The sequence below is a fragment of the Triplophysa dalaica genome, chromosome 20, assembly GCF_015846415.1.
Source record: "Triplophysa dalaica isolate WHDGS20190420 chromosome 20, ASM1584641v1, whole genome shotgun sequence".
NCBI classification, from domain to species: domain Eukaryota; kingdom Metazoa; phylum Chordata; class Actinopteri; order Cypriniformes; family Nemacheilidae; genus Triplophysa; species Triplophysa dalaica.
In genome coordinates this window covers 4,143,821-4,157,082 of record NC_079561.1, presented here as the reverse complement: position 1 = coordinate 4,157,082, position 13,262 = coordinate 4,143,821, and the positions used below count along the sequence as shown (strand labels likewise).

Here is a 13,262-nt window from a genome sequence, read left to right as displayed (position 1 = left end):
GGCTCTTTGAGGTTTATCATTGAATTTGAATATATTGTATATTTACCGAAATGTCTTTGCCTTTGCAAGTAGATTTTTTAACAGATCAGCTTGAAATGTATTAGGTTGCCATGGCAATACTTTTTTCATTTGCTGCTGCTCACTGTGGGTATAAGTGTAAAAGATGGGAGGTTTTTAAGAACTGGTCTAACCAATAAATGAGTAAAAAATATTTAATAAAAAAATCGACCCATCACAGCTACCTATACATGTTTTTTATTCTTATCTGACCTGACTGTAGTTATACACTTTATAAGCTGAGTTGCAATAATTCCCCTTTCATTGTCTCCGCAGGCATTTAATAATCAAACAGAATTTTAAAAGGTAAAAACAATTTTTATTAAACATGCAAAAACAGTTACATTACTGGCCTTTGAAACGAGACTGACCGAGCTCTTTCATGCTGGGCAGGCTATTGATACTCAGCTCCTGTGCTCTGTTAAAAATAACCCTCTCTTCATCTGACTGGACAGGCAAAGTGGGGCTGTACTGGGGAATTATCTCCGGCAAAGCCCCTCTGTGTTTTACCGCAGATGGATATACCGAGGCACAGATATAGATAAACAGGCAGACTGAATCAATGCCCATTCTCTCACTTTAACCATGCAGTCTGACAGCAAGACAGACAAGCCACACTTAAGGGAAACTTTGGCTCAGAAAAACACAAGATAAGCATCTTATATCAATCAGTGGGGCATCTGCTCTTTTGGCCTCCTCTGTGTGTGTCAGTGTGCGTAGGAAGGGATTTACATCGGAAAGACACCCATTTGGCAGTTTCATTTCATTGAATAAGATACGTGAGATATCTGTTTGCGTGGGGGTAAATATAGGTCTGTCTGAAACATGATCGTGAAGGATGAATTCTGTTTTGTATATGTTAAATGTTGTTCAACAACACCGAGGCGTGTCTTGGTGGGGTCATCTTGAAGGTCTTGTAATGAACAACAATTGTAAGATTGTTTATAACAATTATTACTGTGGCCAGAGAAAACAGACTTTAGTTTTAACTGGAATGATGTTGTATTCATTAACCAGAACATTGGCACACCAAAAAAAGAGGCAGAAAGAAAGTATCACTGAGGAAAAATTGCAATTAACGACGCCCTCTAGTGGACAGAACTGGCAGATTAAAATTTTTAATAATATTGAAATAATTTTCAAAGCCTTCGTCGATTATCTAACGTTTTATTATTAAACTTTACAATGCATACTTTTTGGAGTGAAAATTTTAATATACAATAGTTGTGTGCAAAAGTAATTGTAGACACATTTTCAATGATGATGATAGTTTCTCAAACAGCAAATATATTATACATTTAGGTTGTAAAAAAGAAAAAGCATAGCTAACCGATGATTTCATTACATCTCGTAGAAAACAGTGCATTACTGTAATACATCCTCTGATTTAATACTTTCTTGGAGCAAGATGTATAGCAGTTATGCTTCATTCTAATAAAAAAGGGCCAATACAAAGTCCTTAATATGGTCGCAAAGCAGCTATACAAAGTGCAACAAACAGTCTAAAGCATGTGCCAGGCTTCCAAGTTAAGAGTAATGTCCAGGAAGATCAGAATTCCGGAAACTCTGCAGTTAGGAAATCCAGAATGACCCACATCCTGTCAGAGGAAAACTTTCAAAACATGACAAAACCTTCTCAATTTACAAATAAACGATCCTTAAAATATATATTTATATATTGTCAGCCCTGTTTTACTTTCAGTAACGGATGAATCTCTGTATCTAAATATGCAGGTCGTCCTAGATTGAAAGTCGTGTGGATATATTCCACAGTAAACATTTAACAGCCCTTATGGGCTCAACTTGCCACAGTGAGTCATTGTCAATAGATGATAAACCATGTTCAGAGGAGGATTCTGACCACATTAAACTTTGAAAGGCACATCAAGAGAGTATATCAGTATTTGGATAAATAATATGCAATGTGGGTCCGGTTGAAATGAACTTCTTTGGTATTGCATGGTGGGAGGTTTATTAGAGATCCAGCTTAAGCTTGTCAATATTGTAGTCATGGTCCTGGTCGAATTTAGAGATGGTCTTGCGCACACGCAGGGCGGTAAGCCGAGCCGAAGGGCTTTGGAACCAGCACTCTTTCATAATCTTGGCAACTGCGGACAGGATCTTGACAGAAAAACAAAGAAAAATTCATGTTTTCTGCTGGTTTTATGCTTCTCTTGGGTGTGTTTATGAGAATATAGCCGACTGTGTCTGGAATTTATTTCAAATGTTGCAACAACAACAAAGAAGCAAACAAAATTTCCAGTGCATTTAACTGTGCACCCAAATTTAAATTGACCGACTTCTGACAAACAAACAGTAATATCATATCTGACCCATCTGTAAAACGTGTCATGATTACATTTGTCTTTTAAAACAGTTTTTTTATTTGATAGCTGTTGTTTTGTAGGAGGAAGCGTGTGTGTATGTGCCAGACTTCAGAAAGTCTAATGTGTATAACAACCACAGATATGGACTCTTTTTCGAAGAGCATCTAACAACAAATCCGGCTTCTAGACTCCTCTGCTTTTTTCCCCTCTTTAATGTTGCTGCTGAAGCTGCGTGCTTGTCTCGGGTCAGACGGCACACACAAGCACCGCCCACTGTCTGTTTCCTGACTGTCTGACGCATATGGCACACAAACACAGTAAGCGCCGGGTGAAACTGGCAGTTTCAATTTGATTGGCCGACTTTATGTAACTTCTACAATAAAGACACACAGATTTTTGTAACAGATCACTGGGAGTGAAAAACATGCTACAAAACTAGCTGCAACAATAACTGCTTTTCTGAATCTAGGTCAGTGGTTTCAAAACTGGGGTACTGGAGTATTTACGTGTCCTATTTATGTGTTAATTTTGGACAACACTGATCAAGTTAATGATAAAAAAATATCAATTTACTGTGTTCATGTACTACGCCCTCCGCCACTGACAAAAAATGTAAGATTTAATTCATTAATTATCATAGATTGATATCATTTTTTGTCCCACACACATTCACTTTTATTGCTTTCCTTACAAATTGCTGCAGATTGCAGCTGTCAAAGCAAAGCCTTGTCTGACTGGAGTCCAAGTCTTAAGCATGAGGTCCGTGTCTCTGGTATGTTTCATTATCTTACCGGATGAGAGTGTAGTCGATTGTGTAGACTTGGCCTGTGCTGGTCAACGCACACCACTTTCTTCATCTCCTCGAAACTGGGGTCAGAGGGCACCATGTCAAAGAACGGCGGTCTGTACTCCTCCACAATCCCTGAGGAGACCACATATTCGCTCAACATTCACTGACATTACATTCGTCTTTTCACTGACAATAATGTGGATGTATGCCGAGACTAAGAGTCTGTTCTGACCATATCTTTTGAAAGTGTGGTTTGGATATTGAGGGAGGTTGGCAGTAACTTAAAATGCGGGAGTAGAGTTGGACATTCTCCAGAAGGCCTACATGCGAGTATGGCAACTGGCATTATTGGTGGAAAGCTATTAAGAGCAAAGCTGTGTAAAATAAACTTAGCAATGTGACTATTTGGTATTTGGTGAAGGGTAGTTAAAGTCAGATTGCAACATGGGTATAACTTCATCCTTGAAAGCCAGGAAAAGCTATGCAAGGTTGCAACATGACCGATGTACAGTTTAACATGACAGCAAGCTGAGAATCACTATCACCATACATGCATGAAAAGTACCGGTTTAAAGTTGGTTTAAGTGTGTGTGAGTGAGAGAGAGAGAGAGAGACCGCATCTGGTCTTTATGAAAGGGAGTGCTGACACCAGATAAGATTGTTTATAATTACTGGACCGCTAATCGTAGGTGGATAGAGGAGGCAGACACACACACGCTGAAAAAATTGGGGGAGGAATGGGGGGAGAAATAAAACGAAGAAACTTAAGTGAAAAATAAGCAGATAAATCTATTATGAACATGCTGAGGATAGTTGCTTAGCAACAGAGAAAAGTTTGAAGAAAATATTGAGATCCAGCTGTGAAATAACTTTCATAACAAGCTGAAAAGTTCACTTAAAACTTCATTACTCAGAACCACTTAGCTGGGGGTTCTTCATAAACAACTATTTTTGGTACACTTAAGTCCTCAGTCTTACCAACATGTTTGATATCGATGTGTTTTTTTATGGAAACATAATTAATTTATCATAGTGAGAAGAGCAGAGGGAGCAGTGCCATCAAATGAAATTGAGTTATTATTTTGTCTTACCATTTACAACAGTTCGACGAGTTATCTCCCACAGGACGAGACCCAGAGCCCATATGTCGGTTTGTTTATAGGACTCAAAAACGTTAACACAAATACTCTCGTCCAAAACCTCAGGTGCCATATAACGCTTGGTGCCCACTCTTGGGTTATTGCCGACGTCAAGATAGTCATTCGATTGAGAGTGAATGACAGCAAGACCTAAGGGTTAAAAAACAAGCATATATTTGATTTTGTTTTTAAAGCAATGCGTATGTGTTCTGAGTTGTTTGTAATGTGTTGATACAGGGTTGAAGTGGTGTTTGGGGTGCTTGCTATGTGTGGCTAAATGGCCGCTAGGGTTTTAGTCAAACGATATTTTAAGAAATGACTTTGTGGTTTTGTGTCCATAGAATGGAAGTCAAAGGGGGCCAATGTTGTTCGGTTACAACAATCTTTAAAATAGCTTCTTTTGTCTTCCACCAAAGAGCGAAAGTCATATAGGTTCGTAATGACATATTGGTGAGTAATTTCTTTTTATTTCTGGGTGAACTATCCATTTAAGACTCTAAGTTCTACTTTCTCACCCAGGTCAGCAATGCAGCACTGTCCATTTCTCTTCACCAGAATGTTGCGGCTCTTCAGGTCTCTGTGTGCGATGGCTGGTCTTCCCTGCGTGCCCAGTATCTCAGTGTGGAGGTGCACCAGCCCACTGGCTATGGACAGGCACATGCGCAGACAACCTTCCGGATCCAGCGTGCTGTACTGCAGGTAATCGTAGAGAGAGCCCAATTCATGGAAGTGTGTGACCAGCCACAGCTGAGTGCTGGAGTTTTTTGACGTCATGTCTGATGCTATGAAACCTGAAGATGAGAAAAAAGTGCTTGTGTGAGAGCGAGAGACCGATATTACATTTTAATCAAAAGTTGCGTAACTGGGGGACGTTTCTGCAAGCCAGAACCTAATATGTTTGCAAAAGTACTATCCAAATGATTTCTTCCCACACAAGCTAGGAAAAAATGCGCACTGTGGGTGGTACTTACCCAAGATGTTTTCATGCCTCAGTTGGACGGTGTTGTAGATCTCAGTTTCTCGAAACCAGGACTGTTCATCACGAGAGGAGAAGATCTTAACAGCTACACTCTCTCCCATCCAGGTACCTCTCCAAACCTCTCCGTAACGTCCTTTACCTGCCAGAAGCATTCATGGGGAATAGTTAAAAATGAAACAAGACATTGTTTAGTATAATAAAGTGTAGCAATGATCAATGTTTCGTGCAGGGTTGTTTTCAAACCGAGTAGTGAATGAGAAATGAATGTTTCACTCACCTACACATTCAACCAGAGAGATCTGTCGTGCCATGGTCATCTGCACCAAATAGGGCAGACCGGTGCCACTGCCCGACGTACAGAACTCATCAAAAATATCCTGAAAATAGAGAATTGTACATTTTTTGATCACTGTCAAAGCAAAAACATTATACACAGCTACTGTGAAACTATTTTATAATAGTCTTTATCAAAAGTTCAAGCTTTTAACTGAATTTATTCATTCAATTTGAAAGAAAGATAACAAAGAGATCTAGGCTGTTTGGATTTCTAATAGGATTTTGAGAACAACAAACATCAGATCAAGATTAATTAGCGAATTACAGATAAGAATGTGTTAGAATGAATTAACAATTGTGAAATCAGTCAAGCACATTGTGCATAGAATACAACAACACAGGTCTGAACTGTTGTTTCTTACCCCGTAAGTAGGGTCTCCCCCAATAGGAACTTTGATCATGGAGGTTTTATGATCAACCAGTATGCGATGCTGTCGTTTTGTACGCAGCCAAAATACAAGCCCGCAGGCCGCCACAGACATTACAACCAGCACCATCACAGGCACTCCCACCAACAGAACCATAGATTTCTCCTGTACAAGATCTGAAATGACAGTAGTGTTAAACTGCATGTGCTTTTATGAGGTGACATATGTTCATTATCAATGCAACTCTTATATATATAATATATATAAAATTCAGAGCCCAAAACAAATTTTGGTGACTTTGTTTTTGTCTTTGGTTTTGTCTTTTATTTCAATTGGCTCAATAAAATGTTCATATTTGTGTCACGTAGGGCAACAATCGATTATAACAGGCCTTTGCAAAATTCACAAAACTTTGAGCCAACTGAAAAATAGAAATTTTGAGTTGAAGAGTACTATTTTTACAGTGAATCAAGCACTAGAGGGCAGCAACAAAGCCTCAACAGATGCTTACGTGATGCAAAGCCAGGCAAGGGCTCTTTGTGAATATAGTAATGAAAGTGAACTACCTCCCAGAAAACATTATCCTAAAAATACGTTTTGTTTAAGTTTATTCAAATGTGCTATTAGTATGCTTATTTTAAACAAAACATAAGTATACTTTCACACTTATGTACTTCTAAAAATATACTTAAATGTTCAATGTGTAATATTTAGCAGGATCAATTGACAGAAATGCAATATAATATACATAACTAGGCGTTCAGAGGTGTATAAGACCTTACATAATGAAGCTTTATGTTTTAATACCTTAGAATGAGGTATTTCTATCGACATTCACCATGAGTTTGCATGGAATTCACCATGTTGCTATAGTAGCCCTAAACAGACAAACTGCTCTACGGAGTGTGTTCCGTAAATATGTTATCTCCTTAGGCAAAGAAGCGAAAACGTGACAACATCTTTGTCCTGTGTCAACCGCAATAGTGCTTCGATAGGGAGCGGAAAGCGGTGGAGTAAGCCGTTGGTTGTAATTCATAACCTCACCACTAGATGCCGCTTAAATGTCCACATTGCTATTTTAAAACTGCTCTTAAGCATACTTGACTTATACTTACAAATAGAGTGTGCATCATTCTGCACTTCGCATTTCTACTGTAAGTAGTAGACCATCCGGGAATCTTTGGAATACTCTTTTCAACATACAACGATTTGGGACATGCTAATTCAATTTTTGAATACTAGGACGGATAGTCTGCGAATTGGGATGCAGTGAGAGTCTTATACTTGTGCATTTACACTTTTCAGTTTATCACAATTAATTTATTCTAAGTATACTTGGCTAATGATTGACTTTTTCAATTAAGTACATTTTCACTACTTTTTTAGTTTGCTGAAAGACTACTTCAAAGTTTACTTTCATAAACTAAAAATGTGCTACAGTTATTGAAGTAGTAAACTATCAATAGACCTACTTGTATTATAGTTGCAATACAAATGAATTTTCAAATTAATTACAGTATGTACTCAAAGTTTAACACGGTTACAAAAGTATAATTTTATAAAATAAAAAACGTACCAATTTAGTCCCAATTAGTACTTTCGACAAATATACTTAGTACATAAAGTTAATTTAACTCTAATCTAACTTAAATGATGTATACTTAATACAATTAACTTGAAGTATACCTATTCTTCTAAGAATTGCAGGTTTATGTATCTAACAACGTCAATGTAAATCATTTAAATGCACCTTGGGGTGGTTTCTTTGTACATTTACTGACCTTTTGCAGGCACTGTGGAGTTTTCATTGCAGAAGTGATAGAAGCAGCATTTACAATACAGTCCAGAAATATCAGGCACATGGCACTGCTCGAAGGATTGAAAACAGCCTCTCCTTTCTACCTCATTGTTCAAAGTGTGGTAGCAGTAATTGCCCCAGCAGGTGTTGTTAACACAGTCATAAACGTTCTCACATGCACACTGTAACGGCACCACCTTGTCTGTTGAGAAAAAGTGAGGTTAAAATGTAAAGTGTGATATGGGACTGAAATGAAAGACATTTAAAGGTGTCCTGACAAACGCAGCTGTCTTGACAAAGCAGGAAGACACAACTTCCTCTGGCTTATTGTCTCACTGCTTATGAAAAACAAATCTCTGATGCAATGTACATACAGTTTGCAAATAAAACTGGGACATAATGCAACAAAAAAAAACACTGTACCTTTACTCAAATCGGCTTGATCATAACAATGCAAACAGTTCCCTGCATTTACCAAAACAGACAGGACCGCAAACACCTCGGCATACTTCATCACTAAGAAAAAGGGAATACAGAATCACAATACAGAATGAAACATCCGTTTCTGATTGGGCACTTACAAGGCACCGTTCCATACTGCAATCATACCATAACATGTTGCACTATAATGTCTTGGAATCTCAAAACAAAAGAGCTGTTAATGGAAAAAGGTGGTTCGATAATCTCAGTCCACACCAAAGGAAGTTATGAGTTAAAGAACGACAAATGGTCAGGGCCAGTCAGTCTGTCTGTGCTGCAATTATAGTCAGAGTGGGTGGGAGAGGACTTTAGTGAGAGCAGCTCGGCTCTGCCTCTCTTTTCTCTGTACCACTGGTCCTCGCAGACACCCTGGCTGCTCTACACGCAGAGTAAATATTGATGGCTATACTTCCTGCCATTCAGAGGCCGCACCCGGCTAGCCATCCAGAGACTCCGGATTGCTTGTTCCTCTAGGCCTGGAAGTCGCCTGGTCACGCGAGCACAATGGCTGTGTGAAAACTTAATTATATGATTATGGAAAACATGCAATTTGTTGGCCTGGATTTCAAGCCACTTTTAACTTGGAAAATGTAAGAAAGAACCTTGAAATGAGAAATACAGTGGTTGATCATTTTTATGATGCATACATAAATGTCATTGTTTATAACAAAAAATAAAAATGTTGTATATATTTTCAAGAAACCTTTTTTAGATGTAGAATAATAAAAACATATAGTATTGGGATACTTTCTGGTTGTTAGATGTCAGGTTCTATTCCCATTCACCGAAAGTCATCTTGAGACCGGCTGGTTGAAAGTATTTCCAAAAAAACCAGAGTAAAGATTTTGAGGTGTTTTGAAAAAAGATATACCACGTTCAAAATACCACATGGGTTTTTATGTATCAGCAAATGGAATAAAATTCATGCATAAAAAAAGCATTTGTAAGGCCAGTATAGGATCGGGTTGGCTATGGCTTCAGAAAACAGCAAAAAAGACTGTGTCCCCCAACACTATAATTAAATAGGTACACTGTTTACTTACGTGATGTCATGGAAAAAAGAGTCCACTATAATGTTTTGAAACAGATCGGTAAACAGAGCCTTCTCTTCCTATAGCAATATCATACACATATGCCTGAGAAGATAATTAATGCATATACAGTATGTCAGTTTGTCAGTCTAATCTGTTACACTTGTAATTATATTAAACAAACAAATTTAAATCAAGGGGCTGCAAGGCCCACACACACACACATACACATATAGGACTGACCACTGGTTTATATAGACATATACATCCCAATTCCAGAAGTCGCTTTGTCTGTGCGGCAGCCTTTTAAGTAATCCATTTAAGCATGCCAATGTAAGTGCAGGTGGGCTAGTGTAAACAACTTTGTCACGTAGGCTCAATGCACAAAAGGATTTTGATAATTGCCCGGCCCTCTGGGCCACATGTTTGAAGGAAAACAACCCCACCCATGCGGAAATGCTGATCTTTATTTCTAGGATGCCAGGATGATTCTCAAATCAGATAGCGTCAGCGCCTTGAATCAGAGATTAAGAAGACTATGAAATGTAAGTCCTCTTGCAACATCCAGTTTGTCAGCATTTCTCTCTCAAAAGTCTCATGAGAACGAAAGGTACACTTATAATTCTGCTTCCACTTTTCTCAGGACTTATTCTCTGAACTGGAAGGAAATGTGTATGTGCTATATTTCAGAGTTTTTAGCTGAATCGCTTATGCATTTTAAGTCACCAAATATATTTTTTAAATACAAGAATTAAAATTTCCTGATATCAGCGAGTATGCCTAAATACATAGTCGAGTATAGCATGTCACGCTGCAGAATGTATCAACTTCCCAAATATAAATTCACATGCTGCATAGGCATTGTATAGAAACACATTAAAATTGTAAAAAGGACATTCAGTGTTCGGCTTCATATCTCGGGTACCATCTTGCAGCTGTAGTATCTTGTCTGTTTTGACTGCAGTTAGAACCGCCATGCCTGAATGTTTAAATGAGCACCAGCATTTCACATCTACAGAGATAAAATGTGACCCTGCCTGTGAAAACGCATCTAAATGAATTTTTGGGTGATTCACTGTTTTCTACATAAAACCATCCTTATGAACATTTTGTGTAAAAATACAACCTTGATATCTTTATTATTGAAAAGTAAGGTCATGTCAAAGATTGAAATCATGGTGATTTAAGGAGTCATCGTATGAAAATCTAAATCTTTATGTGTTTAAGTGCTATAATTGGGTCCCCGGTGCATCTAGCAACCTAGAAAACATGAAAAACAAGTTTGTTTTGATGTGCCTTTCTCTGCAACCGTGTGAGAAATCGAGCTGTTCAGATTTCACTCCTGTTGTGACATAAAAGCAGGCTCTTATTATAATATTACCGCCCTTTACACCTTGTCTTCAACGGACGCGAAAGGCGCAACATGACAACCTGCTTGTTCTTAATGGGTTGTCGCGTCTCGCCGCATCCAGTGTGGACAATATTTGAAATTATAATGGGTTCTTATGCGTTTCTAACGTCTTTTGTATTGTCCCGCTTTTTGTGCCCGGTGTAGACACGGTGTAAATCTACACAATTCCAATAACCTTTGGAAGAGACAGGAGTGGATTTATTTGATTTTTACTGGAAACCCCTCAAAAAACGTACGTCAAAACCTGCTTGTTTGCGCAAATGAGTTAAAGCTGGAGTGCTTTATCAATCTGGGACAGTGCAAGCAGGATTCGCTTCAAAGTTGTTCCTCAAGAGTAAGTCGCTTTGGATAAAAGCGTCTGCTAAATGTCTAAATGTAATGTAAAGAGGGATCGAGACCAACTGAACGAGAAAATCGGCCAATGTAAGTAAAATGTATCAACCGTGAATAGACCGATATGAACCATATATATATGAGGATAAAATTAGCATTTGATAGCTAAATCAGTCTCAGGTTAAATAGAGTATTCAAAGCCAGCGTTAAATGGCTCCGCCCTCACACAGTGACGCTGTAATGGGGAGGGGGTGTGGCCAGCTTGAAATTCATTGAATCAACTACACATTGAATTTTGCAATTGAAAATGCAATCCCAAGTGTTCAACCTGTTAATATATATGCATTTAGGGAAAATAACATTTTGAATTTTCATTTTGCTACACTTTTGCTTGACTATCTTAAACATATATAATCAATCCAGGAAATGCATTTTCATTTTCATTTTGCAACTTAAAGAGCGTTAAAAATATCAATTTAAATAACATATTAAAACTAGTATAGGAACTGACAAATGTAATTGATATAATTGAAATTTTAATGTTATTTGAAATGTATATTTAATTACACAATTGAATTATTACTGGATTCCCATTTTGCGTATTGCATTTCAAATTGAAAATAGCTACCAATATGCTTCCATACAGCTGTCCCTGCCTGTTGAATGTAACAGGGATTCCTGCAAACTGTGTCTTTTGTGCAAATATATCTAGGGTATACAATAATGATAAAATAACTATAATCACAGAACCTCTCCTTGTTTTTCATGAGCTACAACATTTTTTATCAGTTTGACAAACAAATAAATAAAACCACAACCAGGAAAAAAGGGAAAGATAAGTCTAGATGCTATAGATTTATGTTTTCTGCACGCTGTGATGCTTTAATAAATAAATAAAGCAAACAAGGGCAACATTTGCAATGTTCAGTTATCCATGACCCTCTTAAGTAGGAAACCATATCCCAAAGCAGCTTTTACTGACGAAATCCCATCTGTATCCATTCAAATGATTGACTCCATAAAGCAACGTAATGATTTGAAAGATCGGAAAACTTAAAAAAGTGACTTAGCCTACCTGTTTTTCCTTTTGCGTTCACTTGCAGGTCCAGCTGATAAAACTTCATCTGTTTTCAATGTATGCTCTCATTACTTACAGAGTTAAACACATCTAAAATCTTATAACCGCGAATATACAAAAATCAGTCCCGCACGCACGCGCAAGTCATATCCAGATGTGATGGGTCCTTAACTTTTCCGCGTCCTGACATTTCCCACTGTATGGCAAATTCCTTCGTCCTCACCGCACTACGAAAATGTTATTTCCTCTTGAGTATATCGGGCTTTGGTACATATATATCTCCAGTCAAATCTTCTGCTGATAAACCGAAAAGTAAATGGCACTCGGAGAAGAAACAGCAATCTTCCGCTTGGAAATAAACATTCCCAAATCAAATTCCTAAGACTTTTCCTAGACAAGTCTAAAGCAAACGTGTCGCTGATTTAAGGGTTAGATTACGCAGTTACAGAAATTTGCCGTTCTGTCCCACCCCTCATTGTCTGTGCCCGGGTTCGCTAGAAATGCGCTTTCATAGCTGTTTTCCTGTTGCTCGAGAACCTTCGTTTTTTCCACAACTGTTGTTTTTCTCATTGCTATTATGAAGCGAACTTCAAATGTGATTACTTTTTGCACTTTTTGCTCAGTTGTATTCATTGACAAATATTGTTTTAGTTAAAAATAATACAAAAGTTACCTTATTGGTATGACAGTGCTCGTGCGTATTTCTTGGGTCATACCAATTGATCTGGACTGATAACCAAGGATGCTAGAAAGTGACTCAGGCAAGGGGACTGTTTTTAAACGCCATTTGAACTTAAGTAACATTTAAATAACCAATCAGTGATTAGTAATGCATCTGGCTATCCCTCTTGACGCTCTTTCTAGAGTTTGTGGTTTTAAAGGAGATTGAACACAGATGGATAGTTGGGACATTGCTGAAGGCAGAGCGACCTTGGGTTATTGTGACATCTACCAAAGAAGCCTGAAGACCTCCATATGGTTGAATGAGGCAAAGAGGAGTCTCAGATTGTTGTGTCTCTTTTAGAAATAATGTGAAAATAAATTTGCCCAAATACAACTGTTTTAAGTCAAGATATTACAAGATGAACAATGATAAAGCATGCCTCAAATTCATTTACAACCAATATATCGGATG

General features: G+C 37.9%; 1 protein-coding gene across 2 annotated transcripts; it reads right to left on the bottom strand.

Moving 5' to 3' along the window:
* Window positions 1-1,208: 1,208 nt before the first annotated feature.
* On the bottom strand, window positions 1,209-12,880 carry acvrl1 (activin A receptor like type 1). Of its 2 annotated transcripts, none has more exons than XM_056732933.1 (10): window positions 12,801-12,880; window positions 8,218-8,310; window positions 7,778-7,996; window positions 5,991-6,172; window positions 5,570-5,669; window positions 5,285-5,431; window positions 4,829-5,104; window positions 4,266-4,463; window positions 3,176-3,306; window positions 1,209-2,178 (listed from the first exon to the last, which is right to left on the bottom strand). In XM_056732933.1, the coding sequence occupies exons 2-10, from the start codon at window positions 8,306-8,308 to the stop codon at window positions 2,032-2,034; spliced, it is 1,491 nt and encodes a 496-aa protein (XP_056588911.1). In that variant the 5' UTR covers window positions 8,309-8,310; window positions 12,801-12,880; the 3' UTR covers window positions 1,209-2,031. The 2 variants fall into 2 exon arrangements, with proteins under 2 accessions (XP_056588911.1, XP_056588910.1); XM_056732932.1 differs by lacking the exon at window positions 12,801-12,880 and adding an exon at window positions 12,125-12,771.
* Window positions 12,881-13,262: the final 382 nt, after the last annotated feature.

Bases quoted from the DNA above. Each gene is read 5' to 3' on its own strand.
- acvrl1 (XM_056732932.1), bottom strand. From the start codon at position 12,173: ATGAAGTTTTATCAGCTGGACCTGCAAGTGAACGCAAAAGGAAAAACA. The intron at 5,432-5,569 runs GTGAGTGAAACA...TGCTTCTGGCAG, and splicing joins CTCTCTGGTTGAATGTGTAG to GTAAAGGACGTTACGGAGAG. The intron at 4,464-4,828 runs GTGAGAAAGTAG...TTTAACCCTTAG, and splicing joins GTGCTGCATTGCTGACCTGG to GTCTTGCTGTCATTCACTCT.